The 25,063-nt window shown below is 48.9% G+C and overlaps 6 protein-coding genes across 6 annotated transcripts; 3 read left to right on the top strand and 3 right to left on the bottom strand.

The window, feature by feature from the left end:
- Positions 1-1,165: 1,165 nt before the first annotated feature.
- On the top strand, positions 1,166-5,430 carry EDB82DRAFT_472548 (uncharacterized protein; the record flags this gene model as incomplete). The annotated part of the gene is made up of 4 exons (XM_025738276.1): positions 1,166-3,008; positions 3,065-3,397; positions 3,451-4,606; positions 4,656-5,430. The coding sequence occupies 4 exons, from the start codon at positions 1,166-1,168 to the stop codon at positions 5,428-5,430; spliced, it is 4,107 nt and encodes a 1,368-aa protein (XP_025588149.1).
- A 599-nt stretch (positions 5,431-6,029) lies between these two features.
- EDB82DRAFT_491506 (uncharacterized protein) lies at positions 6,030-10,375 on the bottom strand. Its single transcript, XM_065608389.1, has 2 exons — positions 6,947-10,375; positions 6,030-6,886 (listed from the first exon to the last, which is right to left on the bottom strand). The coding sequence occupies exons 1-2, from the start codon at positions 10,166-10,168 to the stop codon at positions 6,458-6,460; spliced, it is 3,651 nt and encodes a 1,216-aa protein (XP_065465891.1). The 5' UTR covers positions 10,169-10,375; the 3' UTR covers positions 6,030-6,457.
- A 2,380-nt stretch (positions 10,376-12,755) lies between these two features.
- Positions 12,756-15,051, top strand: EDB82DRAFT_98385 (FAD-binding domain-containing protein). Its single transcript, XM_025738298.2, has 3 exons — positions 12,756-13,213; positions 13,269-14,752; positions 14,809-15,051. Exons 1-3 carry the CDS (start codon positions 13,101-13,103, stop codon positions 14,883-14,885), a joined length of 1,674 nt encoding a protein of 557 aa, XP_025588151.1. The 5' UTR covers positions 12,756-13,100; the 3' UTR covers positions 14,886-15,051.
- A 275-nt stretch (positions 15,052-15,326) lies between these two features.
- On the bottom strand, positions 15,327-18,099 carry EDB82DRAFT_521821 (uncharacterized protein; the record flags this gene model as incomplete). The annotated part of the gene is made up of 5 exons (XM_065609093.1): positions 15,327-15,647; positions 15,703-16,594; positions 16,650-17,839; positions 17,931-18,017; positions 18,076-18,099. The coding sequence occupies 5 exons, from the start codon at positions 18,097-18,099 to the stop codon at positions 15,327-15,329; spliced, it is 2,514 nt and encodes an 837-aa protein (XP_065465890.1).
- Positions 18,100-18,504: 405 nt separating this feature from the next.
- On the bottom strand, positions 18,505-21,020 carry EDB82DRAFT_534030 (histone acetyltransferases subunit 3-domain-containing protein). Its single transcript, XM_025738320.2, has 2 exons — positions 20,436-21,020; positions 18,505-20,332 (listed from the first exon to the last, which is right to left on the bottom strand). Exons 1-2 carry the CDS (start codon positions 20,872-20,874, stop codon positions 18,855-18,857), a joined length of 1,917 nt encoding a protein of 638 aa, XP_025588153.1. The 5' UTR covers positions 20,875-21,020; the 3' UTR covers positions 18,505-18,854.
- A 1,423-nt stretch (positions 21,021-22,443) lies between these two features.
- EDB82DRAFT_422152 (uncharacterized protein) lies at positions 22,444-25,049 on the top strand (the record flags this gene model as incomplete). The annotated part of the gene is made up of 3 exons (XM_025738331.2): positions 22,444-22,806; positions 22,862-23,179; positions 23,229-25,049. 3 exons carry the CDS (start codon positions 22,444-22,446, stop codon positions 25,047-25,049), a joined length of 2,502 nt encoding a protein of 833 aa, XP_025588154.2.
- Positions 25,050-25,063: the final 14 nt, after the last annotated feature.

Below are 25,063 nucleotides of genomic sequence, written 5' to 3'. Positions count from 1 at the left end.
ATTTCATGAACAAGGTAGGGTGGGCCCGGCTGTGGAGGCGATCCCGACCCTGGACGAGGCCGCGGCCCTCCTAGAGGTGAAGAGCCGGCTACGACCGCCCCACTCACGAGCACTTTAAAGTGGAAAGAACCTCCACTCCCCACCCGCCCTGCCCTTCCAGCGCCTTGCAGAAGGTCTGCAGTGGTGCTGGGCCAGGGAGGCGTCGGTCCCTCCAAGACCACTCGTGATGGAGAGAGCTCTACCAACGAACCCCTCCCGCTGGACCGTACGTACTTTGTAGGTAAGATCAGTATGTGTTAGGCACCTCTTGCCAACCGTACCTGTATGTACCGTAGGTGTTATACAAAGGCAGAGACACCCCAGAGCAGTGCCATCAGGAAAGTGTGTCAATTCAGGGTCCTAGGTTGCTGGTCCTTGCCTGCCTCGGGTGTCGACTTTCTGACAGGACTGAAAATCAATGCCTATTCCTTTCAAATTCAGTTGCACAAAAATAAAGCTTGTCTTTTTCTCTTCTCACCCTTCCTTTGTTCTGTCTCTCGGATACCTGTGGCTGCATTAGCATTTGGTCCAACCTCTCTACAATATTTCATCCCGTCTCACCCTGAGAGCGATCATCACTCTCCCGACTCTACGATCTACACTTTGTCCGAGAAGCCTTTCTTACTCGTCCATACTGAGTCGGACTAATATCCCAGAGATCTGGTCCAGCAACAACACCTACAACGATTTCAGCCCATTCGCAGTCTCCCCAACCGTAGCTCGTCTCTTGCTCATGACAAGCCGACCAAACCGTCTCGACACACCCTTCAAAGTCTAATCCCGTCTCCGTCGACGCTGCACCCAGAGAAGCTAGATCCTGGGCCACGCATTGCCCGACCTTTACGGCACTTTTCCCCCTCTGCGCCATGCCAATTCCCAGTCGACCGTCACTTGTCGATTCATAGTACATCAACTCCACTGACCACCTGCATTCGCCTCGCCTTGACGAGGCCGAGACCGACGGCACCCTGTCCATTCTTTTGCATCAAGCCATTGCAATCACAACTTGCAACTTTCAATACTCACTCTTTGACTGTACAGCCGTCGCGACGCATTAACGATTTGTTCATAAATCAAGTCGCTCTGAAAGGCGTTCAATCTCCATGCCTTATAACGCAGCACCGACATGAGCCCTCCTGCACAACCTCGTGACAGCAGCCAAACCCGAGCTATTAGGCTCGCTGGAGCTGTCCACGATGCTGGCTTCCCATTGAATCGCTCCGAACCTCATCATAACCATATTCAAGCTCCTGTTCCAACCGCATTTGATCATGCGCGACCGAGAGCTACCTTCGACCTAGTGAACGATGTTAAAAGCCAAGATGCTACTCCGCGACCGTTCACCGGAGGACGTTTCCTCAGGGACTTGGGTGATACCTCCCGCTCACCTACACATAGTCCTTTCCGCTTGACAATGCCAAGCATGTCTCCTGGCCAGCTCGCATTTTCGGCTATGCAATACCTACCTGTACCTACCATGGTTCTCAATAATCTGAAAACGGTTGTCTTGGCAAACGAAGCCATGGGCCGAATGTTGGGGATTATTACAGAAGATTCAGAAGATGACGACGCTCTCCCTACTATCGAAAACCTACGGGGCCAGACACTTTCCCAGGTTGGTGTTGATATTCTTCAAGACGGACAGCCTGTATGGGCAACATGGGAGGCATTTCTCGATTCTCAAGTAGAGGAAATGGGCGTGCGAACTGCAGCAAAAGATTCGCGGCGGCCTTCCCAGTCCGGAGACGATGCCACACCCACCACGACCACGATGCCTATCCCTGATAGGCGCCCAAGTCCGGCCTCTCGCAAACCTCAGGATTCTGTGGTTGAGGTTGTGATTACACGTAAAGGAGTCATCAAACCAAAGTTTGACAATCTCTTCAACCCCAAAGAAACCGACACCCAAATCTATGCCAAAATGATCATCACTATATGGGAGCTCGAAGACCATCAGATCTTCTTCACACTTACATTTACCAGCACAGAATCCCCACCGTCAACCCTTCACAACCATAAAAGAGTAGTTGCGAGACCGAGTATTCTTGAAGCTGCCGAGCGCAAATCCATCACCCACTCGAATCCACCTTCAGTTGCGTCAAGTCGAGATTCCAACTCGCCTTCGTTTCACAGCCCAGGAATCGTCACTATGTCCTCCAGCCCTTTCCCACCGATGGGCCCACCGTCTGCGGCGACTCACTCAAGCACACCATCACTTCTGCAAAAAATGTTGCTGATGAAGGACGCCCTTCTGAACAATACTCAAATGCCTATTCTTGCGATGTGGAAGGATGGCAGTGTCACATTTCCAAACACTGCGGCCCGGAAGCTCTTTGAGAAAGAGGCACCGCTTGACACGTCTCTAAATGGGTTCGAACTCATGCAATACTGGCATATTTACAACGAGGACTTTTCAGGGCGTCTTGAAATCGAACAAACGCCTATATGCAAGCTGCTAAAGACTGAGATGCCTTTCACTGGATTTAGAGTCGGCATGTATGATGAGAACAGAAGCAGGCGAGTATATGATATACTAGGTGAGGCAATCCGTGACGATTCCACAGGTGAGTTTCTTGCAGGTGTTGTCACAGGACGCGATGTCACGGTCATGACGGAGGAAATCACGCAGATCAAGGAGCGAGATGAGGAAAGATTCAAGTTAATTTGTGATACCATGCCTCAGCTGGTTTGGACGGCGACACCCGACGGTCTGGTCGACTTCTGGAACACGCGGTTCTACTCTTATACCGGCTTATCCCCAGAGGACAGCCTTGGCAAATCATGGGTGAATGCTTTCCACCCGGACGATTTGCCCGAGGCTGAAAAGAGATGGAAACACTCGCTTGAAACGGGTGACAGTTACGTGACGGAATATCGTTGCCAAAGTAAAGAGGGCGAATGGCGTTGGTATCTTGGTCGAGCGCTGCCTCAGCGTAACAAAGAAACTGGAAAGGTCGAGAAGTGGTTTGGTAGGTGTTTCCACTCACTAACTGAGGATTGACATGTAACTCACAACGCACTGTAGGAACTTGCACAGATGTCCACGAGAGCATTCAGACAAAGATGGCTATGAAACGTACCCGACAGCAGCTTCTCAGCGTTATTGCCCACTCCCATGTGACAATCTTCACCGTCGACCCGAACCGAAGAGTCACGATGCTAGAAGGTGCCTTGATATGGAACAATACCCACGAGGAGAGCCATGATGGAACAAGATGGTTCGTTGGCGAGGACATGTACACCGTGTTCAATCGCTTGACTGCACAACTGGCAGACGGGGAACGCCCAGAGTTTCTCGAACCCATCGAGTTACTTCTTGATGGCAAAGCTACCGAAGATGTCAAGGAACACGGCATTGGTAAGACCTGAGTGCCCAGTGAGAGCCTGAAATGACCCACTAACCTGAAGAAGATGATCGTTGGTACCGCACTCGTTTCCTTACGATGGTTGGGAAAAGGGCACAGGAAGGAGACTCCCGGCACAACACATACGTGGAAGGAGTCATTGGCGTTATAATGGATGTGACTGAGTTGAAGATCCGCGAAAAAGCACTGGAGAAGCAATCAAAAGAAAAGCGAAAGGCGATGGCAAACGAAGCAGCCGCCAAGGAAGCTAACAGGCTGAAGAGTCAGTTTCTCGCCAACATGTCCCACGAAATTCGAACACCAATCACAGGAGTGTTGGGAATGGCTGAGCTACTGATGGGAATGGAGTTGGACCAGGAGCAGCAAGAATATGTCGAAAACATTCAGAGCTCAGCGACCTCTCTCCTCACCGTTATTAACGATATCCTAGACTTTTCCAAGGTAGAGTCTGGACGACTAGATATCGAGGAGGTACAATTTTCCTTGTCGCATATCGTCAAGGAAGTAGGCAGGATGTTGCAGTTCGCCGTTGAACGAAAGAACCTCGACTTTCAGTCAGACGTTGACGATGGAATTGAAAATGACCTGGTCGTCATCGGAGATCCTGGTCGTGTACGGCAAATTCTCACCAATCTCCTTACAAACAGTATAAAATTCACGAATCAAGGATACGTCAGATTCTCGGTTGTTGCCGAGAAGGAGACATCAGAAACTATTGAAGTCAAATTCACTGTGGAGGATTCAGGTATCGGTATTCAGGATGATGTTCGCAAGAAATTGTTCCAGCCTTTCAGCCAAGGCGACGCCTCGACTGCCCGGAGATTCGGTGGCACTGGATTGGGCCTGACAATTTGCAAGAATCTTCTGGATCTCATGCATGGTCGTATTACACTGGAGTCGAAGGTTGGTGTTGGAACTCGGGCCACCTTTTGGGTTCCTTTCAACAAGCCAAGCGGCCCGGCAGAAGCTGGTCTTGCCAACGCTGGTGCTATCCCTGATCGGCTTCAATCCGAATTGAGCTTGTCTTGCAACAGCTCGGAATATGACCAGATCATTGGCACCCCTCCAGTATTTGAAGGAATCCAGGGAAACAGTTCAGGATCTCGCCGTACTCGTTTCGGCATAACGTCAACTTCGAGCCCTGATCAAGAACTTCCATCATCCGAGAGAGCCAAGATTCATGTGTTGGTGGTCGAGGACAAGTGAGTTATATATAAATCCGTATAATACAACTTAGCTAACTAGCCGCAGCCCTATCAATCAGAAGATTGCTACCAAAACGATTGGCAGGCTTGGGTTCCAGGTAACAGCTGCTTGGAACGGCAAAGAAGCTTTGGAATACCTCGCTGGTGTTCAGAAGGGCATCAATCAGAAGCCGGATATTATACTTATGGATGTACAGATGCCCATCATTGATGGCTACAAGTGCACTCACCTTTTGAGACATCATATGCCGTACAAGCCCCTGGTCCAAGATGTGCCAATTGTGGCCATGACAGCATCGGCAATTCAGGGCGATCGCGAAAAGTGTACTAAAGCTGGCATGGATGATTACTTGGCCAAGCCGGTTCGGGGCGTAATCCTGGAAAAGATGCTTATACGATGGTGCCACGCACGCCGTCGAGTACCAACAGCACCAGATCCCTCCGCTTCAGACTGTTCGGAGATGAGTGAGCATTGTGACAACGCCGACATTCCTAATGTTGGAATTGACGACGACGACGACGCGCCACGTGGACTCGATGATTTCAACGGCAGCCCTATCACGCCTCGCCCGTTAACGACTAATGGGTACCAAAATGAGCCGTCTCCTTTTGATTCTACAGAGCTATCACTTCAAGTTCGGCGTCAAGAAGGAGAGACAGAGTGGTCTAACAAGCTCCAAGAAACAAAACTCATCGACGCGGCCGGTGGACCATCGAGCTACCGCAGGAATTCATATCATGAACTGCAGACAGGGGACTCGTTGACGGAGGAGAATGTCAACAAACTAAGGAGCGAGAATCAGTCGACAACACGCCGATAAGTGCGTGGAGCCACTAGTGGTACTCGGGAGCCGCCGACCGATTGGTTCAGCAGACCCAAAGTTATGAAGACACACTTTGTATTCGATCGTCGATGTATCCTCCCCCGACGGGGACATTTATTCCCACATGTACAGATCCCATTTAGCGTGGAGACATCCTTTTCTTTCTTTCTTTCTTTCTTTCTTTCTTTCTTTCTTTCTTTCTTTCTTTCTTTCTTTTACCGCTTCTTTCGGCTACGGCATTTGCGGCAAAAAAGCGTACATGCATCAATACAGACGGTGGGAATGGCGTTGAGACGGGTTGTCGCTCACATTTTCGTGTGCGGAAGAACTGCGGCAGAGAGCATAAAACGGACCAAACGTTGACTTGTCTTTTTTATTCCCTTGGTGCGTGTTTGGTCTTTGGGCAATTATAGACGGTGTCCATCACTCTGGCAAAAACGGAAGCGGGAGGATTTTTCTTTTCTTCGCCTATGGAAGAAACATATATTCTATTGCAGGGTGGGGAAACACTTCACTTGCAAAAAGATAAGGAATGAGGGATTGTGTTTTAATAACGACGCGGTAGGAATGATGAATAATGGGATTGATGGATGATATACCTTTATTTTATTTTAATTTTGACCAAGTATTTGAAATATTGGAAGATGCTATAAAGGACGAATTTCGCCCTGATAACCCAATCACTCCTCGCTCGCTATGTCCTTGTAATAGAAAGGCATTGTGTTGATGCTTTGCTTTTTTCCTCAATCGTGAGTATGGTGAATCATGCATGTTTTCACCGACGCATGTCGTCGATTAATGCCCAACAAGAACATCTCGGCTTGTCGCCTATTCATTGTGGCCTGGATCTGAATTAGACCTCAGTCTCGATTCCAGGCTGCTTAGTTCGGTGCTCAAAGACGCTAGAGGCTTTGTCTCCAACACGTTCAAACTTGCCCTTGATCCACTTTGCTGTACGCGGGGCCTAGATTCATCTGTTAGTTCCACTCTTGTACTTTGATGGTGTTGAAGTTGCATAAGCTGCCTAGAAGAGAGAGAGGGGCGGGAAATAGAGGCATGGGAAACACGTGGAATCATATGAAATGGGGGGTCGGGAGCTTACCTTCCACTGCATTAGACCCCGATGCTGGCGATGTAGCCGCTTGTCTCGACGACGGTAGTCGCGCAACTGGTCTATAGGGCCCTGCTTTTGTGAGCTGCTACCATTAGGAACACTGGACTCCTGCTCATCGTCGTTCTCTGTATCCGAGGAGCTTGAGCTGGAATCAGAATTGCTGCCTATAGAACCTGAACGGTAACGACGGCCAGATTGCTCATCATCATCGTCAGACCCTACAATGCCAACCTTCTTCTCCTGGCTGCCTACTTCGAGATTATCGTGAGCCATTTCGATCACTTCCACAACATTCTTGAGATGCGGGTCGCGACTCGCCCATCGAGAATGGGCACTTCCCTGTTTATGTGTTAACAAAATTTCGTCTTCCATCTTTTGCGAAGTTGAAAGGGGACATACCAGACCGGACCAATATGTAAGTTTCAATTTGATCGTGCCCAGTCTCTCGCCACAGTCTTCCAAGCAGCAAGACGTGGCACGCTGGAAATCGCCTTTCCAAATCGGCAATTCCAACTCTGTCTCTTCCTCGTCAACAATATCCTTTAGCCACAAAACAGCAAAGGCAGCAGTGTCGTCTCCAAAGAAGCCCTTCTCTCGGAAAGCAATGGACATGCAGCTGCTGTATCTCGAGGCGACGGCCAAAGCAAGTGATTTACCTCGCTTTGACTTCCAAGTGACTGTTGCTTGATTCTCCTCGTTGTCATCGGTGTACATTTTCGCACTGCTGATGCTGGTTCGGAATTTGAGTTTGGATGAACGAAGATCCTTGGGACAGTCTACAACTGTGGCAGTAGGATTTACTTCAACAGTACCGTACTGCCACCCCAAAAGGCTTTTTGGAGCCTGGAGTTGAACACTGCGAAATACCATGGAGATACGAACACGTCCAAAACCAACACCACCAGTTAAAGGCCAGAAACTCATAACCTGCGAACGCTCACGGAATACTTCTGCAAGTGGGAGATGAATGATACCCAGCAGAGGGTCGTCCTCCTTCAAACGAGCGTCACGGACGGTAACAAAAACTTCTGCATCCTGCCAATCACGAATAAATCTTTCACAACCAGCATTGTAGAAAGGTTTGGCGTTCTGAGGTTTGGTTCTCGTCTTGAAGATCTTGCGATGATTGAGGATGACAGTGCAATATGCGCTTGGCAAACCTTCACCGGTTTCCTCTTCGTCAGTCGCTTCAGCATCGTTTGAAGCCTTGCGCTTATTGAGTCGCTCCAACTCGAGTCCTGTGATGTTGTGGACTTGGATACTGAGTATCCCGCTCGGATAACCTTCAGGAGGGGGCGCTGAAATGATCATGGCGTCTTGTTCGGCCTTCAGTTCCTGGGCTGTCTGCTGCTCAAGTTCGCTAGCGTCGCGCTCCTTCTTGCCCTCCTTAAACATTGTCTCGCGGAGCTTACGCTCGCTCGATTCTCTGACATTTTCCTTGAGTTGATCCATGTTTCGGATTTCGGGATTGTGAGTCTGCTTCTCGAACTGGCATTGCTGAATCCTGGTCTTGGAGTAATAACCGACACTCCACTCCAATTTTCCTGGCATGTCATCGCCCGACTTCAAAGCTCGGAAGCCATCTTCCCTGTGCCACATCTTTCCGTTGGATCGATCGTCCTTCATCAGCTCCTTCACCGGTATTTCAATCCGGCCAAGGTCGTCATCCGCAGTTAGTCTATCGGAGTCCCATAGTTGTATACGCAGTCTTTCGTCGATATTGAGTTCTTGCGGCGACACAAGTATAAAGCAGGTCTCGTCCCAGCAAGGCTCCATTTCGTTCTCCAAAACTCGAGTTGACCACATCACCTTGCCAAACTTGGCCCAACCGACTGAAACGTAGCCATCGGAGCTTCCTTCCTTGATGAGTGGAATACCAGAGTCGCCCATTTTAAAGTCGTAGCCGCGCTTGATATTGACCACCAACACACCCACTGCGGTGGTGTCTTTCTTAAAATCGTCGCCAGCAAGCATGTCTTTCAGATCGAGTGTTAGACTCTTGGGCGCAACGTACTCAGCCATGGCGGCGTCGACAGAGGATTGAACAAAGTTGCTAATAAACGGAACATCCATAATGTTAATGGCGTGCTTGCTCAGGGGTACACAGCTCACGTTGACTTTTGGCTGACCGAGGAACGTAAGCGTGCATAAGGCGAAGAAAGGAGGGTCAGGAGTTAGTTGGAGTCGCATACGCATGGTGCCAATAATTCCTTGGAGGTCGACCCAGACCGGGACCTTGATGTTACCCGGAAGATAGAAGGCAAGATACAAGTGCATATCCTTGGTTCTCTCCTTGAGGGACTTGGATGATGATCGTGTGCGGTAGGCGAATGCTACTTCAAGGTTGACAAAATCTCCTTCCTCGGCCTCCATACCATCCTGAACAGAAACACCGCTATCGCTGTTCTCATCGTCTTTCTCTTGGGTATCATTTTCACTCTGTTCTCTAGTCATGAGCTGCCCATCTTCGCCAACTGCTCGGGCTGCGGCTCCAGTAGGGAGCCATCGGACGCCAAGAATGCGGACAGACTCGCTTCCTTGACCGATGTCATCAACACTAACCATTCGAACAAACTTGGGAAGCGAGGCTTGCATAACATCTTCCAAGGTGTCTGCGAGGCTAGCAAAGAGATCGGGGTTGATAAGTGGCCAGACAGAGCCGATCAGAGAGTTGAGCCAAACAGTTGTCTCGGTATCGTTCTGCTTGGAGGCCTTTACAATACCCCTTCGGTGGGCATCCCAGACTTCGTCATGGAAGATGTTGTTTACCTTGTTGGAGATCCACTCTCGAACAGATACAACAAGGAACCAGATGGCACCAACACTGGCTGCAGCCAACGCCAACCAGAGAGAACCCCCTACAACAAAGGAGCTGACCTTTTCACCTTGCAACAGCCCTTCTCGCAAAAGTCTTTCGAAGGCGAAGGCACTGGAAACAATTATCGCAACGCCAGTAAGGCCAAACGTGACGCCACGCTTGTTGATGGCTGCGAGTTCAAGACGGAGGGCATCGAAATCCGGCGGGGGAAACAAGTCGCCCATGGCGTCGTGACTTTGCTGAACCTCTCGCTGCTCGTGACCAAGCTGCTCGTCCGACTTTGACTTATTTCCTGCGCCAGTTGCTGTTCTCTGTGTCGTACCAAAAGTAGGGTCATTCACACCTACATTTTCGAGGGCGTCATCGGTAAAATCGTGAATGGTGACGGGAAGATGGGTGACAGGGTCAGTGACTTCTCGCTCTGCCCTCTCTCGTTTGCTCTTTTTGAGCTCCTTCCTTCTCTGTTTGGGATCCGATGCATAGGCATCAACCTGTGAAGTGTCTTGCATTCCTTCATTTTCTTGCTTGTCGTTATCTTCCCTCCTTTCCTCTATATCATCCTCACGGGTCTTGACTGATTCCAGGTTGGCTCCGGCGTCTTCCCTTGACTTTTGATGTAGTTGGTAGTCGTCATTGGATTCGGAATAATCTCCAGCTTTTGGTGAAGAACCCTGCCTGTCTTCAGCTGCGTCTTGACGAGCAGTTCTTTCTTCACGATACTTGGAGATGGTAGGAATAGGGTGTTTGGCGCTGTATGGGGTAGTGAAGCGACGACGCTCTTCGGCGTCATCTCTTCCAGACATGACGGGTCACGGAAAGCGTTGGTTTAATTGGAACAGTAACGACAGATTAATAATAGTGCAAGGACAAGGAATTGGCGACTGGGTATTTTCTGGGCGATTAAAAGCTTAGTTTTGATGCAGAAGAAGAAGAAATTAAGATATTATTAGGTGAATACGTAGAAAGGTAATTGTCATGACATTAAGACAGGGTAAGTAAGTACTGTCTGCTAGTTGAGATGTTGTTTGGTACTACGTCATCGGCCAGCAAAGGACCTTGCCGATGTTTCCATCTTGGCGTTGCCATTAAGTGGAAATAAATAGATCCCAATGGCGTACAAGCAAGTATTCTTTGGTAATATTGAGCTTGGCGAGTCAATGCCTGGTAATAGAAAATCTAGATCTGGCATGAGCTTGACGTTGATAAAACTCCAATTCAACATATTTTTAGAAGCTAACTGTGCCACCAGCCTAAGAGGCGTTAGCTGAGTTAGTGTGTTTATTGTCTTATCTATCAGCTACCTTGATAGATGTCTGTGAGTTTGTTTATATATCCGAATGTTTCAGAGAGAAAGAATAGACTCAGTTGCCATCTGACATGACCGTCCCGTTCCGTCTCGACTTTGTAATTTGTGCTTGACCACACAGACTTGCGCACAGAAGTCAGGCCATTCTTGGCATACGCAAACGCGTCAACCTGCGGGGAGTTTGCTACGTATGTACGCAAGCAAGCACTAAATGGTGGGGTATCGAGATCGCCAGCCTTGATAAAATTTGTCAATGTCTTAATGAAAAAGCTTGTAGCTGACTGCTACTGTGTAGACTCAATCATGCTTGTAAAAGCAGGTTTTTCGCTTGATGCAATATCGGTCAGACCATACAAGACAGTTCCCTAGTACAACGACCTGTTGTCTGCAGCGATGAAACAATACTGACGATGCAGCCTTGTTATTTAGTTGCATTGGACAGTTCTTAGCAGTCATTGCGGCTGTTAATTCGGGTTTGTGCTAGTCTAGTGTTGGGATGCTTATTACCGAACACACAACATTGAGTGTGTCTTGTACTCGTTGGCTGGCTGGGAGGAGGGGGCAACTAAGCAAGCTTAGGCTCATCACGGCCCACTTGACTGAGTCTGAGATAGAAGGTTATTAACGAACAAATGTTAGGCCGGCCACGATACAATAAAAAGGTCTTGTCACACGACCTCGTTTGCTCAGTTAGGACATGGTAAAACGCAAAGTTCTTGATCTGATTTCAACAAGACTTGGCAAACAATAACTGCCAGCACCATATGGATTGAAATACGAAATACACAAAAACAGGCAAGGATAGGCTCTTGTGAAATAGGCTCAGACTATAGTCCGACGCGACCAAGAGATCCGTAGCCATCCCGAGGTTAGCTTCAGGTAATACTGTCGCAACTAGTGACAATGGAAAACGTTGGACAAACATAGTTGCACGGGACGGCTAGTTTTCTCGCTCTTTAACTAATAAAAATTGACCCTCGAAAAAAAGATGGAGTGCCAGCCAAGCTTTGTGTAATGTGACTTGCAACGTATAAGCGGTCTGCTTACAGTGGACCACTAAGCTTTCTGCGACATTAGCACAATTCTTGGCTTTGATTTCGAAACTGTGGCCGAGAAACCTTGAAGAGAATGAAGAGTCGAATGACAGTCATTCGATTTTGGTGTGAATTGATACAGCTTCATCACCGTAACGAGGTGTAGCCGTCCATGACCTGCATGCATAAATGTTAAATAGAGTCGCTTAATTATCTGCTGATTCCCGAAAGTCTGGTTGTCTTTAGGGAACCATCATGCCAGAAGGATCGGTTAGTCAAAACTAGCGCCGTCACAGTGCAGTAGAAAGAGTTGGTCAAGGCACATCGTTGGCTACATCAAGAGTGTTTTAAGCGCCGGGGCAGTAGCTTAGAGACTATCACAGGCCTAACCCCAGGCGCCTCTTCAGGGTCCCTGAGCTGGTGACTGGTCCAACAGAGCGTTGGTGGCTTTAACGTGCAGTGATCCAAATTTGGGCAGCCAGTCAGACGTCGCAAAACCATAATGCCCGGGACTCTAATAGGCGCCCAGAATATGCAACTATTTTGGAAGGACATACAGATAGAGTTGAGTTGTTCATATCTAGTAAAACCAACATGGTCCCCCAGTTGTTTCTTCTTTTTGTCCTTTCCAAATCTGTATTCTATACTGTAGATTATCTATCTATTTGACTCGATTTGATCTGAACCTATTCTGCGACAGTTAACCTCCTTGTTCCGACACAAACTATACCGCAGTAGCAGAAAAATACCCTGGCCCTTTCCCCCCGCGAAACACTTGGAGTATCCGCATCAAGGGGACCCTTCTCACAGCAACTGTCTCATAAGAACCAGGCATAACATAATAGCAGCCAACGAAACTGCTGCTATTCCCCCCCTCGTCTGTAACGTTTCAACTTCCGCTGGTTTATTCATACCATCTCGGCATCAACCTCTTCCGTACTCGATCTGGCAATTCAATACCTCCTGGCAGGACGCATTATACCTCTTTAGACAAGGCTGTTGAGTCGTGTTACATCAGACTTCGGATTACGGATCTTCCTTCCTACTCGATTCAAGTCTTGGCTTGGACTCAACTTCTCTCTTCGTCAACCGTTTATGAACTCAATCTCTCTCGCGATCTCATCCGAACTTTTCTCATCCTTCTTTTTCTTGGGTCGCTCTTGTCACTCAGCGTCCTCGTCAACACTCCCTCCACTGGCTCATCAGCCACGACTTTCGCTTCCTTTTGCTGCTGGATCAGTGTCTTCTTCTTTCTCTTAAAAGGGTTGGTTTATAAAATAATTAACTCGTTTTCTTTACTACTACTCTTTCCTCAAACGAGAGGTATACCAACAGTAGTCCTGTCGCCGGCCGACTTCGACTCTCTTAATTCTACAACGACACAAAACCGCAAGCATGGGTTCGCAACTCGGTTTCGTCGAATTAATAAAGAAGCAGTTTGTACCCGGCAAACTTCTTTACCACTTTCTTTTTTGGACGTTTCACTGGGGCATCTTTGCCTATGGATGGTGAGTTGCCAACAATCTTTCAAAGCGATCTCATCACTAACCAGCTCTTGTCAAGGTGGAAGCAAGCTGTAGACGCCAGACTCGCAGGTCTCAACACACTTAAATTTTCAGTATGGATCTCGCGAGGTGCCGGTCTAGTTCTCAGTGTCGACTGCATGCTTATTCTCCTCCCCGTATGCCGAACCGTTATGCGATGGGTTCGACCCAAGATTCGCTTCCTCCCTCTCGACGAGAATCTTTGGATGCATCGCCAGCTCGCCTACTCCATGCTTCTCTTCACCTGCCTTCACACAGGCGCTCACTATGTCAACTTTTACAACGTCGAGATTACTCAGATTCGACCTGTCTCGGCTCTTCAGATTCACTATGCCCAGCCTGGTGGTATCACTGGTCATATCATGCTTCTGTGCATGCTGCTCATGTTCACCAGCGCTCATGCTCGCATCCGTCAACAATCATTTGAGACTTTTTGGTACACTCACCACCTCTTCATTCCTTTCTTCCTCGGTCTCTACACCCACACAGTCGGATGTTTCGTGCGTGATACTGCCGAGGCCATCTCACCATTTGCTGGTGATGAGTTCTGGGAGCACTGCATTGGTTATCTCGGATGGCGATGGGAGCTCTGGACTGGTGGTGCCTACCTCCTCGAGCGTCTCTGGCGTGAGGTTCGCGCTCGCCGATCTACAAAGATTACTCGAGTTGTCCGTCACCCATACGACGTGGTAGAGATTCAGTTCAACAAGCCATCTTTCAAGTACAAGGCTGGTCAGTGGCTCTTCCTTCAAGTGCCCTCGCTGTCCAAGTACCAGTGGCACCCTTTTACTATCACTTCATGCCCCTTTGACCCTTATGTGTCAGTTCACGTTCGCCAGGTTGGCGACTTTACCCGAGAGCTGGGTGATGCCCTCGGTGCCGGTGCTGCTCAGGCCAAGCTTTACGACGATGTTGATCCCATGGGCATGTACGAGGTTGCTCTTCAGAACGGTGACCAGATGCCTGCTCTGCGAATCGATGGGCCTTACGGTGCTCCTGCCGAAGATGTTTTCGAGAACGAAATTGCTGTGCTTATCGGTACTGGTATTGGTGTCACTCCTTGGGCTGCTATTCTCAAGAACATCTGGCATCTCCGCAACTCTCCTAACCCTCCCCGCCGTCTCCGACGAGTCGAGTTCATCTGGGTTTGCAAGGATACTGGTTCATTCGAGTGGTTCCAAACCTTGCTGTCATCACTTGAGGAGCAGTCCAACGAAGCAGCACGTATGCCTGGCAGCACAGGAGTCGAGTTCCTTAAGATCCACACCTATCTCACGCAGAAGCTGGATATCGATACTGCTCAGAACATCGTCCTCAACAGTGTCGGCTCTCAGATGGACCCCCTGACAGAACTGCAATCACGAACCAACTTTGGCCGACCTGACTTCCCCCGTCTGTTCACAACCATGCGAAACGGTATCTTGGACCGCACATACCTCAATGGTTTAGAGTCACACATCCGCACAACAGTTGGTGTTTATTTCTGTGGTCCTTCAGCTGCTGGTAAGTTCCATACTAAACACATACTATTCAAGAATCTATGCTAACAATGTTTTCAGCTCGTGATATCAAAGTTGCATGCAAAGCAGCAACTGTTCCCGACGTCGATTTCCGTTTCTGGAAGGAGCACTTCTAAGCTTGCGATCGTTTTGATTACTTTCTTTTTAATTCCAGGATACCATCAAATATAGTAAATTCTGCGTACAAGCACAAGCCTGCTGGATAGTGAAGCGATGAATGCTGAACGATAATGATGTGATCAAAAATTATTTACTGGTGGCATTAACTTGCAAAATCTTCTCTAACACGTAAAACTTAGTGCTGTCTAAATTGTATGATCGTCCTGTTTCGAGTATTGATTCCGGTAGGCCAAGTATCATAACTGAACTCCAGACACGGCCCGGTTTATAGGCTTGGCTTAAGTGGCAATAATACAACTGATATATACAAGGCAGGGTTGTGTTTTGTGGGCTACATCCATGAAGAATAATATGATATACTGTTTATAGCTAGCCAATATCTGCCTCTTGGCACACCCTAGTAATTGTTTCAATTTCCGCCTCTTTTGTTTCCCTGCTTAATAAACATAGAACTGCTGTGTAAGTGGCAGGGTTTCTGCAGGCGCTGCCTCGCAAATTTCCCCATCAGCTTCGACAGTATAACTTTCAGGATCAACACGCATCTTAGGCTTGATATCGTTGTGTCGCATATCACTCTTGCCAATAGACCGACAGGCACGGACAGCCTCGACACGACTGCGCAGGCCATATGAGGCAATGGCACCCGTTTCAATGGATGCGGATGAGACGAAGAGAATGCTCGTAGAAGCGCAGTGGGGTGAGAACATGGGTCGAGCAATAATGGGCTGGACTGTTGGAATAGAGGCGTTGGGATCACCCTGATGATGTTAGTAGTGTAAACAGCAATATTTAAAGGGGGAAGAAATCATGTACCATCTGAGCATATGCAATATGTCCTCCCTTAAGGACATAGCTAGGCTTCGTGCCAAACCATGCAGGATCCCACAGAACCAAATCTGCAAACTTTCCAACCTCAATGCTTCCTATAACATGTCCAAAGCCCTGAGCAATGGCTGGGTTAATAGTGTACTTGCTCACGTAACGCTTAACTCGTGCGTTATCGGCTCCTGTGCCCTCGTCTTCAGGCAACCAACCCCTCTGGACCTTATTCTTGTGCGCTGTATTCCACGTCCTCAGAATAACCTCTCCACAGCGCCCCATTGCTTGCGAGTCAGAGCTCATCATGCTGATAGCGCCCTTGTCGTGCAGCACATCTTCAGCAGCGATGGTCTCGGCGCGGATGCGGCTTTCGGCAAAGGCCACGTCTTCAGGAATATTCTTGGACAAGTGATGACAAACCATAAGCATATCGAGATGCTCGTCTAGAGTGTTGCGTGTAAATGGTCTTGTAGGGTTGGTAGACGATGGGAGCACGTTCTCATGCTCTACTACAGAAATGATATCTGGCGCATGGCCACCTCCAGCACCTTCGGTATGGTAGGTGTGGATAGTGCGTCCTTTCATTGCAGCGATAGTAGACTCAACAAAGCCAGACTCATTGAGCGTATCTGTGTGAATAAGACACTGGATATCAAACTCATCGCAAACACTAAGACAGGCGTCTATAGCCGCTGGCGTACAGCCCCAATCCTCGTGCAACTTGAGACCACATGCGCCAGCATTGACCTGATCACGGAGTCCCTCAGGAGAGCTGTCATTACCTTTAGCTGTGATACCAATGTTGATGGGAAGTTGATCGCATGCTTGAAGCATTGTACGCATGTAGTGAGCGCCAGGGGTACAAGTCGTTGCGTTTGTTCCAGCACTATCAATATCATGAGTTTCTGAGACGATGTGGCATGAGGGGATATTGGACTAACCTGGGGCCTGTACCACCGCCAAGCATGGTGGTTACACCAGACGCAAGTGCTTCAGGTACTTGCTGTGGGCAGATAAAGTGAATATGTGAGTCAATCGCACCAGTGGTGACGATCTTTCCCTCACCCGCAACGACATCGGTGCAGCTGCCGACAACCATTCCTTCTGTTACGCCATCCATAACGTCTGGGTTGCCTGCTTTTCCGATACCCACGATCATACCCTCCTTGACTCCAATATCTGCCTTATAGATACCTGTCCAGTCCACGATCAGGGCGTTTGTCACAACAAGATCGAGAGTCTCGGCATCTGTTCTTCCAGTCGCCTGACCCATTCCCTCACGCAGCGTCTTTCCGCCGCCAAACTTGCACTCGTCACCGTAAATGGTCTCGTCCCGTTCAACCTTGATCCAGAGATCTGTGCTGCCAAGTCGAACAAGATCGCCAGTTGTAGGGCCAAACATTGTCACGTACGAGGCGTGGTCCATCTGGAAGGCGTCAATATGGGCCATATCCCCTGCGGGGTGTGACTTGTGAGCATATCCAGCTTCTTGTAGTCGGGCAAGGATCTCATTAGCGCGAGAGAGGTCGACGACGCCCGATGCAAGATTGTTACCGCCGCGAATCACACGGTTACCACCAATCTCAACCAGAGTGACAGTCTTGGTGTCTCCGGGTTCGAACCTCACTGATGTTCCAGCTGGGATATCGAGGCGGTATCCATATGAGCGAATACGGTCAAACTCAAGCTGCGGGTTGGTCTCGATAAAGTGGTAATGAGACCCAACTTGAATAGGTCTGTCTCCAGTACTCGTCACTTGAAGGCGAATTCTCTTTCTTCCCTCGTTGAGAGTAATCTTTTTGGTCTTGACAGGTATCACCACACCGGGTTGCTTATCGAGTTGGTACTCTTCAGCAGCTGCCATGGGGAATATGCTATTATCTGGAACGGGAAGAAAGCTCCCGTAGAGAGCCCTGCGTAAGTCTCCATCGTCTGAGCTGATGGGATTATGGACCGTGACAAGGTATGTTCCAGATGGAAAGGTGCCCTCGACTTGAATCTCATGGAGGGTGGCGCAGACTGAGGGCATAACATGACGGCGTCCCAACATCGTTGCGCCCAGCGCCATCAAGTCAGATACAGTATGGTTTCCATCTCTGATGAGTTCATGGAGGTTATTGGCGATGAGAGCCTATGATTTTATCGTGTTAGTCGCGGTACGGCACAGCAATATTGCCATTGGCTTTATATATCTCAACACGGCTCGATATTTGGATACTTACCACGGACTCTGAGTGATTTAACTTGACGCCTCTCGCCAAACGCCTTTGTGCAAGTACTCCCAGCTGAGATATAACTAGCTTGTCGATCTATAAAGCGCGTTAGAGTGCTGATACTTGTCTGTAGTAGTCGCAACAACCCTGCTACGGCCATGTCTCCAACCAACGACATGGCTCGACAAACTGGGTCTCTCAAACTTGGCGAATGAAAACGAACCTCTTTAGGTACTAGATGCATCTTTGCGATATTAAACTCTTTTTTTGACTTATCGACGACAGATTAAAGAGATCAAGAAGATGAAAGGGAGGATGGGGCTTGGATTAGTAGCATGGCAGCTTTCTCGGCACGGAATAGCCGCATCAAGGTAGCCTGGCTTGAGTTTCCGCCCATGACTTATTCGGCCGTAACATCCGTCTGCCTTAGTCCCTGTAGCTTGAGATAACGGACTTCCAGGGTCGGCTTCGTTGATAAGTAGAGGACGGTCGATTGGTCACGTATCTGCGCCCGCCCTTGACAGGGATTTACATCATTGAATAGACCAGACTCAGACTACTATTGGCTCTGAACTTATCAGTTGTGTACGCTGTTATACATATTCGATAACGCTTCAAAGAATCTATTTAATTGGTTTTTAGAAGCCAAAAGCTCACAAACGACCAATCGGTCGCTCTACTTCGCACACAGTTAGTGGCACGCCATTTAACTTCATTACCATCCTTCAATTTGGAATTGTAGTCATTCAACATGCTGCATCTATCTCGCTGAAGCAAACCATAGCTGGCAGCACCCCCGATTCCACATAGCAAACAATTGCGCTTCAACGCCGGTCCATGCCGTCAAACGCCTTGCTTTAAATCAGAGTGCACCACGAAAAGACATGTTATGTATAGGAATCAAAGCCTAGGGGTCTGGGCCAGATAGGACTGCTATTCCTCCTCCACCTCCTCGTCCCATTGTTCCTTCTCCTTGTTCATGAGTTCCGTCATGTCTACAGGCTTGAAGATGGAACTTTCAGGGTCTGTCATCCTTGGGACCTTTCTTAGGCTCTCATCGTCAAACACGGATCCAATAGTGTCGATCCATCGCTTCCGCCTCTCCATGAGTGTTTTGGTGACATCGCCAATACCAGGTCGAGCAGTTCCTGCAGCACCTCCAACAAAGTGGCTGCCACCGCCCGCACCTCCAGGTCGCTTTGTTTTCTTGCTTTTACCCATGGTTCTGGTCCGCTTAAGATACGCAGCCTGTACTTGAGAGTCGAGATCTTCCAATATAGTTTGGTATTCTTGATACGCCATGCGTTCACGGACGAGCTCTGTCAGACGCGATTTACGCGCACCATTGATCAGCATCTGATCTTTGAGCCTGTTCTGCAGAAGCCGTAGTCTTGCTGCAACCTCGTCGTCGTAATGTCCGTCGTACTCTGCTTCAAATCCTTCCAGGGGTAGAAAACCAATATGTCGAAGTTCCTGCTTGATGCGTTCATCAACTTGAGAGTACTCCAGCTTAGGATGTGATGCCTTTTTCCAAGCCTCTGTTGACGACTCTGACATGAAAGCTGCGGGCTGTTGATTTGACTTATCATCTAAACCTACAGGCTTGTCTTCACCATCAGCATCACCGTTCATGCTTATACTGACATCTCCATTGGTAGTCCCATTTGTCGTAGGCTTGTCATCGACAGATTGTGCACGAGCCTCAGGCCTGAGTGTTTGCATCAACCTGGTCAACCAGGGGCCAACAGATAGCTTGTCAGTTTCTCCAACATCGTCATCCATGTTGTCGATACTGCCTCGTGGCTGATTCTGTGGTAGTTTATCACGTCCTTGCTGTGGTGTGTCGATCGACATAGCGCCATCCTCCTCGGCCCATATCTCTGTATAGTGTCGCTTGCCACGTTTAGGCATGACAAAAGGGGTGACACGATCCCCTCGTTCGCGCAAAAAGGCCAAATCTTCCTCGGAGAACGGTCGGAAGAATGGCTCGACATATGTTGAAAACGTACTAAAGTTGATCTGACTGTTGGGTTTGGCATTGCTGAAGTCCTTGTCTGGTGGGTCGCCCGCAATGAGGTCGGCAAGATCTGAAGGGGGGTATGTCGCAACCGAATAAATCTCTTTGCGCTCTTCATCGGGCATTCCGGGGTATGTTGGTCGGATTTCGTATATAGTTGGGTCAGGGAAAGTAGAGGGATCTTCGCCGAACGTCATAGCTTGAGGTTGTTCGCGACGAGGTGGCGCGCCCTCATCTTCTGAGCTAGAGGACTCTTCTTCGTCTTCTTTCTTCTCTTCTGTTTTTAGCTTTTTGTCGCCATCCCCAGGTGAACCAGCGTGAGTAGGTGATAAAGGAGAGCTCGGGTCGCGGTCGTGTTTGCGGTTTTTAGACTCTCGTAGTGGCGACGAACGCTCTGCGAAAAGTTAACCTTGATCCTAAGTTTAAAGTGGTGGATAGTTGCGGGCACTGGCAAGCATCTGTCGCCAATGCCTCAGGCGCATAGCGAATAAACGTACCAACATTGCTCTCCTGCGGTGCCAGTGAATCGGGCTTCTTTCTTTTGTGCTTTGGGCGCTTTCCTTCTTGTTCTCCTTCGCGGCTCCCATAATCTTCGGATGGTCGTTTTTTACGCTCATCTGCCAGGTGTCTCATACCGCGGTCATAGAACGTGGAGCGCTTCTCCATAATATTAGATAGGTTCTTTAAACGTTCGATCATGCCGTCAAGGCTCTTTGAATCCGGAATAGTCGCATTGGAGGCAGACTGGTCGACAATATCGTCGTATGTGAGGTTTCGGAAAAGAATGACTCTGGTGTTGAGGTAGTCTGGATCATAAAAGTCGGTCGGTGGGAGACTAGCTGTCGCGACAGCTGGAGCTGGCGTCGTGTTGCGGCTCTGCTTCTGTATTGCCGAGTTCTTCTTGCCAGTTCCCTTCTGACTTGATCCGGGCGGCATAATGGCGGATATTTAGTGGTTCAACCAGCGTGGAATAATCCGAATATAATTGCGATGTCGTCTAAGTGGTTTGGTAAGATGGAACCGGGGGTTAAGGAGATGAGTTTGATGAAATGCGACAGCTGAACATGGAGAACGACACGGCTCGGATCTTTAGTTAGACGCGCGATCCTATTAACGTGCGTCACAGGGCAAATGCTGTCGGTACGTACCTGCCTCACCCCTTGAATTCGAAGCCCTCCACTTTCTCACCTCAGCTGTGAGGGAAGCAATCTTAGTGGTCCGCAGCTACTTATACATTCAAGGCAGGTACGGGAAGATATAGGTTAAGTACCAGTGCACTATTATGCGCTTGTTGATTTTCGCATTGTACAATACCTGCCTTGGAGACAACTCGAAGAGAATGACTTACAAATTATTGTCGTTTATTGTCACTCTCTGCTATGTCCTACAAAGTGTACCTAATACAAACAATAGCCGTTCACTCAGCATCACCGATTGCCCGTATGCTTCCCCTGAGTGAAGATGCCCTACCTATATAGCAAAATCAACAAAAAACCATCACAACCGATAACTTCCGTGCAACTCTATGTGGCATTTTCTTTGCAACTGCAAAGGACACTTTTACTAGTATCTATGCCGCTTTCACTGCGATCTCGGGGGGCTGTTGTGGGTGCCCTTACACTGGAGTTGATTGCTACATGTGGTGGGCTACTCTTCTCTGATTGGTGCTTGAGCCTCTCATCTGGAACGACCGACTAACACGAAAACTCCAACCATGGCTCAACTCACTAAACAAGATGCTGCAGCATCTTTCTACATTTCATGAGAATTTAGGGAATCACTTGACTTCGTTTTCTCCCTAAGTGAAGAGCCCGTGAATCCGTCAGAGTGCTGGAGGGTTCAGCTTCTCCCAGCATCAGCCGTGCCCAAAGACGCTCATTTTCTTCCACTATACAAGAACAAGATCGTCGTCTGTATTGAGTTGAGACAAGTACTGATCTATACCCCACCCACACGCTACATACAACGGAAACTCTTCATAGCGAACGAAGGATGGCACATGTCTGCCGCCGCCGCAGCCTCGCAAGACCCATGGAACTATACCTACCATGAGCATGTGCTTCACTTATTGGCTACCATCCCCATTGTCCAACTCTCAGCTCATACCTAGAATGAACACTGATGGCGGGGTTATCATGGCTATCTGGTGGGGTCAGGTAGATCAACAGGGCCCTGCAAACAGACGCAAGTGATTTCGCGTCAAGTACTTCGTGTGAGGCGTTATGGCCCTTCTGCCGAGACCATTGCTCCCGAATCGAGTCCCAGATTAACTTATATCGGCTTGAATCTCTGGCGTATATAGCTCTGGCTTTTCCAGTTTTCGTTTCTTGCATTCTTCTCCGTCTTCATACTGATTGTGTGAACTGCCTTCAACACAGCTTACATAGCTTCCTTCCTTCAACACTCATTCTCTCAGCATATCATGAGAGAGTACCATGGCTTCTCATGTAAACCTTTGTTCATCCATTGAAATCGACACGCTGCTAATTGGCATAGGGTGGTAACATGTTATCTTTGGCTAACGCCCAGTCTCTGCTGGCCGGTATCGTTGCGGCTACCCTCAGTACGCTCTGCCTTACCTCGGTCTTCTCCAGCAAGAGCCAGGACGAAGCCCCGGGCTTGATCAAGTCTTTCTTCCTCTTCTTCTACTCTTCTTTCCTCAAACCCCACCAGGGTGACTCCAAGGGCAACCAACAAGATGCCCTCGAAAGCTTCTACAAGAAGCAGGCCGGCGCTTACGATGCTACCCGAAAGGTACTCCTTCGTGGTCGAGAGGACATGCTGGCGCTTGTTGCCGCACAACTTCAGGCGAAGCTAAAGAACATGGCCTCCAAGAATGATCAAAAGACGAAGCGAGTCTGGGTCGATGTGAGTCTCGTTCGGATGTCCGATAATCTAACATGGCTGACATACCAATTTCTAGATTGGCGGCGGTACTGGTTTCAACATTGAGGCCATGGGCGCCTTCGTCGATGTCCCTACCTTCTTCTCTAGCGTATACCTCGTCGACTTTTCCCCGTCTCTGTGTGAAGTGGCGAAGAAGCGATTCGACCGTCTTGGCTGGAAGAATGTCAAGGTGGTATGTGAGGATGCTCGCAAGTTTCGTCTTGAGGATTATGAATCCGGCATGCCTTCGAAGCCAATTCCACCTCGTTCTCCGGCCCTGAGCTATTTCGATAAGCCACGTCCTGATTTTGGCGGAGCAGACTTGATCACAATGTCATACAGTCTGTCCATGATTGTAGGTTTACCGGGCACCATACTTGAGCAACATGCTAATTGGATACTAGCCTGACTATTACTCTGTCATCGATTCAGTGACTTCTCTCCTGTCACCTCAAGGCATCATGGGCGTTGTAGACTTTTATGTTCAGAACAAGATCGACTTTGCCTTCCGAAACTACACTGGAGGTCTTGTGGATCGTCACGTCAACTTCTTGTCGCGAAGCTTTTGGCGCTCCTGGTTTGATCTTGACCGGGTCGGTCTCGAACCCAGTCGTCGAGATTACCTCGAGTACAAGTTTGGCACTGTCCTCAACGTCAACACTCGCAACAAAGGATTGGGGGCCATTCCCTACTATATTTGGCTTGGTTGCCACAAGAAGCCTTTCTCATCGTCCAGTCTCCCCCATGAGATCGTTGAGCGCATTGATGCTTTGGTTACAGAGTCCCCTTACCTGTATCCCGCCAATCACGGAGATGCTTTGACTCGAGCTATCGAAAGATCTGCACCTGAAATTCGATCCAAGGCATTCCTCACTGCCGTTTCCAACCTTTCTTCTAACCTACCTCTGCCTTCCTTCTTTTATCAAAATCACCACTGGCGCATCTACTACGACGAGCAGCTTCCCAAGCATACCCAGTTCAAGGATGAGTATATCTATGCTTTTACTTGGGAAGATACTCGCGTTGATGAACGTATCCTGAAGCTTGATGCCGACGACAAGGTTCTCGCCATCACTTCCGCCGGCGACAACATTCTCTCATACCTCCTTCAAAGCCCTGCTCGTGTTCATGCAGTCGATCTGAACCCCACACAAAATCATCTTCTTGAGCTCAAGGCAGCTTCATATACTGCACTGTCTTATGAAGATTTCTGGAAGATATTCGGAGATGGCAAGCATCCTCGTTTCCGTGAGCTTCTTATCACCAAGCTTTCGCCCCATCTTTCAGGTCGCGCACTCCAGTATTGGCTCAAGAACGTTCACGTATTCCAGAACAGCAGCGGTTACGGTCTCTATGACACTGGAGGCTCCCGTCACGCAATCCGTGTTTTCCGTTGGATTGCCCGAATCTTTGGTCTGCAGAAGGCCGTGAAGCAGCTCCTTGAGGCCAAGACCCTTAATGAGCAGCGAGAAATTTGGCGACGCAAGATTCGACCTGCGCTTCTGTCCAAGCTTGTTTGCAATTTGGTCGTATCTCAAGAGAGCTTCCTCTGGGCTGCGCTTGGTGTCCCCAAGAACCAGTTAGCCATGATTGAGGCTGATCATGCCAACTCGGACTTGGTCAAAGGCCCCAAGCCCGCTGCTAAGAACACTCGTTCTCATGCCATCTGGCACTACATGGTCAATACTCTTGATCCTGTTGCAGAGGAGACTCATATCGCCGCCGATAACCCTTACTATTATGTCTGCATGGATGGCAAGTTCTCACCGAAGTGTCATCCAGATTATCTCAGTCCCCGGGCCCACGCAAAACTCTCTCGCCCTAGCGCTCTCAACGGTCTTCGTATCCATACTGATGAGCTTGAGGAAGTCATCGCGCGCATTACCCCTGGCACTTTGACTGTTGCTGTAGTCATGGACAGCATGGACTGGTTTGATACCGGATCCCGAGCCGCTGCCGCTCAGATCACAAAGCTGAACCGTGCATTGGCAATGGGTGGCCGTGTGCTCCTTCGTTCTTCCGCGTTGACCCCTTGGTATATCAAGGAGTTTGAAAGTCACGGATTCACTCCTAAGCAGCACGGTGCTCGCACTGATGGAGCCTGCATCGACAGAGTGAACATGTATGCCAGTTGCTGGATATGCACAAAGTCGGAAAACTTGCCCCCTCCTACACCCGAGATGGATCGAGGCGGAGGTTGCGAGATCACGTCATTGACTATTTGATCTTCATAACTGGA

The sequence above is a fragment of the Fusarium venenatum genome (assembly GCF_020744135.1).
Source record: "Fusarium venenatum strain MPI-CAGE-CH-0201 chromosome Unknown EDB82scaffold_1, whole genome shotgun sequence".
Classification (NCBI taxonomy): Eukaryota; Fungi; Ascomycota; class Sordariomycetes; order Hypocreales; family Nectriaceae; genus Fusarium; species Fusarium venenatum.
The sequence above is the reverse complement of the archived record's forward strand: the minus strand, read 5'-3'. Positions and strand labels throughout refer to the sequence as shown.

Bases quoted from the DNA above. Each gene is read 5' to 3' on its own strand.
- EDB82DRAFT_491506 (XM_065608389.1), bottom strand. From the start codon at position 10,168: ATGTCTGGAAGAGATGACGCCGAAGAGCGTCGTCGCTTCACTACCCCA. The intron at 6,887-6,946 runs GTATGTCCCCTT...ACACATAAACAG, and splicing joins TTACATATTGGTCCGGTCTG to GGAAGTGCCCATTCTCGATG.
- EDB82DRAFT_98385 (XM_025738298.2), top strand. From the start codon at position 13,101: ATGGGTTCGCAACTCGGTTTCGTCGAATTAATAAAGAAGCAGTTTGTA. The intron at 13,214-13,268 runs GTGAGTTGCCAA...GCTCTTGTCAAG, and splicing joins GGCATCTTTGCCTATGGATG to GTGGAAGCAAGCTGTAGACG. The intron at 14,753-14,808 runs GTAAGTTCCATA...CAATGTTTTCAG, and splicing joins CTGTGGTCCTTCAGCTGCTG to CTCGTGATATCAAAGTTGCA.
- EDB82DRAFT_534030 (XM_025738320.2), bottom strand. From the start codon at position 20,874: ATGCCGCCCGGATCAAGTCAGAAGGGAACTGGCAAGAAGAACTCGGCA. The intron at 20,333-20,435 runs GTACGTTTATTC...AACTTTTCGCAG, and splicing joins ACCGCAGGAGAGCAATGTTG to AGCGTTCGTCGCCACTACGA.